This window comes from Gaeumannomyces tritici (assembly GCF_000145635.1).
Source record: "Gaeumannomyces tritici R3-111a-1 unplaced genomic scaffold supercont2.12, whole genome shotgun sequence".
Classification (NCBI taxonomy): Eukaryota; Fungi; Ascomycota; class Sordariomycetes; order Magnaporthales; family Magnaporthaceae; genus Gaeumannomyces; species Gaeumannomyces tritici.
The window spans coordinates 206,986-209,685 of NW_008804556.1; the positions used below are offsets into that span (position 1 = coordinate 206,986).

Genomic DNA, 2,700 nt, shown 5'->3' on the forward strand with positions numbered 1-2,700 from the left:
TCCTCGGCAGATCGATCGTGTTGGTGGATGCCTCCTGTTAAGCGCGTTAGCATTAAGCGTACTGGTCCAGTTTTGGGATTTGGAATTATATGCGGTGTTTAAGCCGTCTGGTAAGGCCGTCTAGCCAACCTTGGGCGGAAAGCTGGAGTTGGATGTGATGTACCTTGAAAGGTCCTCCACAAGCCTTTTCGAAAAACTTGGACTGAGAGCAGAGGATGATGCGGTGGACGTGGAAGACCCGGCCCTGACAAGTTATCGTAAGGTCGGAATATTTCTCCATGTCTGCCATGGCCCGCAGAGAGGAATAGAGAGGTGCCATGGTTGCAAGTGGACTGGCCTCGGTGCGGGAGTGGAGAAGTTGCGGCGGTGGCGATTTTTCCTTCGCGGAGGGGAATAGCTCGGGGAAGGCTTGCTGAGCCCAATATTGACCGATAAATATATTATCTTCCAGTAGTGACTGCAAGATCTTAACAAGGTGCTGGTTCGAAAGTGCACCTGGCCGATGCTGCTGAACGACCTTGCGGATGGCTTTGGCGTTCCGCATATAATAACGACCGTGTGACGAGAAAACCGCCCTCCAAGAAAGGTATACTCGTTTCCTCTGAGCTTTTGAATATACCATTGCATGAAACTGTAATATCGGCTTCTGGCTCAATTCCCCAGCCGTCGGTTGTAATCGAAGGAACCTCGCCCGGCCTTTGAATGGGATACCGGGAAATGGGGGCGCCGGTCGTTTGGCAGCGGTCGTGGCCTTGACGAGGGGACACCGGGAAATGGGAGGTGCCGACGAGTTGTGCAAGGCAAGCGCGATGCGGGCGCGTGCCTTGGCCAATATCAGGACGTGGCCCCTGGGCAGGAAAGACTGGGCGACAGGCGATGTGCTGCGCGCAGTGGTGGGATGGTAAACAATTGCAAAATCGGAGGCCCAACCAACGAATGGGGGTGGGGGTTAGAGGTTCACGTGCGCAAGGCCGACTGCAGTGCGTTACCTAACTCCGATACTTTTAAGTAGCGAGCAGGCGCTATTAACGGACCCCGGACTGGAGGGGAATACCATTATCCTCGCCCGCGAACAGCGCGCCCTTATCGCAGCATAAAGTGAGCCCCAGCCGAAAACATGCCCACGCCCGAGCCAAACGCCCGGGAACACCGCTCTTTACTGGTGCGCCTGCTCCTCGGCCTCCGATCAATCTTGCTTCAGAGTACCTCCCGCAACAGCCAGACATGGATTTCCGGCAATTGAGCTACCAGTTGACGCCTCAAGCACCGTGAGCCTGCGTTTGTTGGGACCCGAGCAGGGGCCCGGCTGGGTGAGTGGTGCTTTAGCGACTCAGACGCGAACATTTGCGGCGGTTGTTGCCCCTGTGCAGGTTTCGCCGGGCCTATGGGCGACAGAGACCTGCTCGTTCCATCGGCAGTACCAACACCGCCGCCACCATTCTTCTGCGCAGCGACAGCCCGAAGCGGGCTAATGTTGTCCGTCAAGAAAATGTGACTGCCCTTAGAGACGCCATCATCTGCTTCAGGGCCACGCGTACGGCCTAATATTTAAGGAGCTGGAGCTGATGCTGGCTTCCCTGAGGACTTGGCGAGCGAATCCGTATTCGGCTTGGTGCGTCGCATCCGCTGGTGTCCCCGTTGTCTGCTCCTTGCCGCCACCGTTCGCATTCTTAACGTCCGATCGGCGCCTGGAGCCGAGCTAGCACATCGATATCCATGGGCTCCGGCGACGGCTCCGGCGATGCCGCCTCGTTGGGTGCGTCTCTCATTTCGACATCGCCACTACCGCCACCACCCTTGGCCGCGGCTGAGGACTTTGCTGAGACGCCCGGCTCGTATAGGCGCCACTGCTTTCTCCTCTTCCCTTCCTCGCGTCCTTCATGACCGTTTTCTCGTGGTTTTTGTACCCGAAGCGCTGGGCGAACCAACCTGGAGTAGAAACCAGGTTCCGCCTTTTGGTATTGGTGTTTTCTTGTCGAACTGCAACCCCACCACAGCTCTTTTCCCATCATGTGGATCCGTGCTTCATCCGATCGGGAGGCCCCACCCGGAAAAAGGTCGACAACGGCGCACTTTCAGCACTGTCACGGCGGCCAAAACCCCTCGCCTCTAATTGGTCCAGTTTGGATGGGGGGGCGGAACCGGGCCTGGCAAATTTCGGTGCTTTAACAAGTGCACGGACGAAAAAGTGTGGCCAATGGCCACACTTTTTCGTCCGTCAACTCTCTCCCTTCCACAAACTTTCTAGCATGGGTGCACGGACCATGTTGTTAAGATTTGCGCGGGGCTTCCGCCTGTACCCCTAACAGGCGCCCACAAACGAAAAAACTCTTCAATCTGCCGCCTTTAACACCGCCACTACAACGCCTCCCCGACCCCTACGCAACACAAACAATCGGCAAATGCCCCCCCGACGAGTTTTCCATCGAGCGCGGTGAAGATAGAGTCCGCTCGACGGCCCGGCGCGCCGCCCGCGCAGAGGCGCACACGACAAGGCCCGACCTCGCCCGATAAGCCAGCGTGGCACCAAAAAAACACCAGCCCCGGCTACTGGCCCCGGCTGGTTCCTCCCCTGGGAGGATAAAACAAGTGGTGGCGGCGCGGATAAAACGCCGTTACGTCAAAAATCACGGCTTGTCGTTTGGCAAAAAGAAAACCCGGAGGATAACCAGTCGGAGCTGGAGGCAATGCCACTAGGCC

The 2,700-nt window shown here is 57.3% G+C and overlaps 1 protein-coding gene across 1 annotated transcript in view; it reads right to left on the reverse strand.

Moving 5' to 3' along the window:
- The window catches only part of GGTG_13369 (hypothetical protein), a 3,496-nt gene extending 1,476 nt beyond the window's left edge, over window positions 1-2,020 (reverse strand). Inside the window, exon 1 of the mRNA XM_009231275.1 lies at window positions 164-2,020. Coding sequence (XP_009229539.1) covers window positions 164-622 — 459 coding nt within the window. The 5' untranslated portion in view covers window positions 623-2,020. The remainder of the gene's footprint in view (window positions 1-163) is intronic.
- Between the last annotated feature and the right edge of the window lie 680 nt (window positions 2,021-2,700).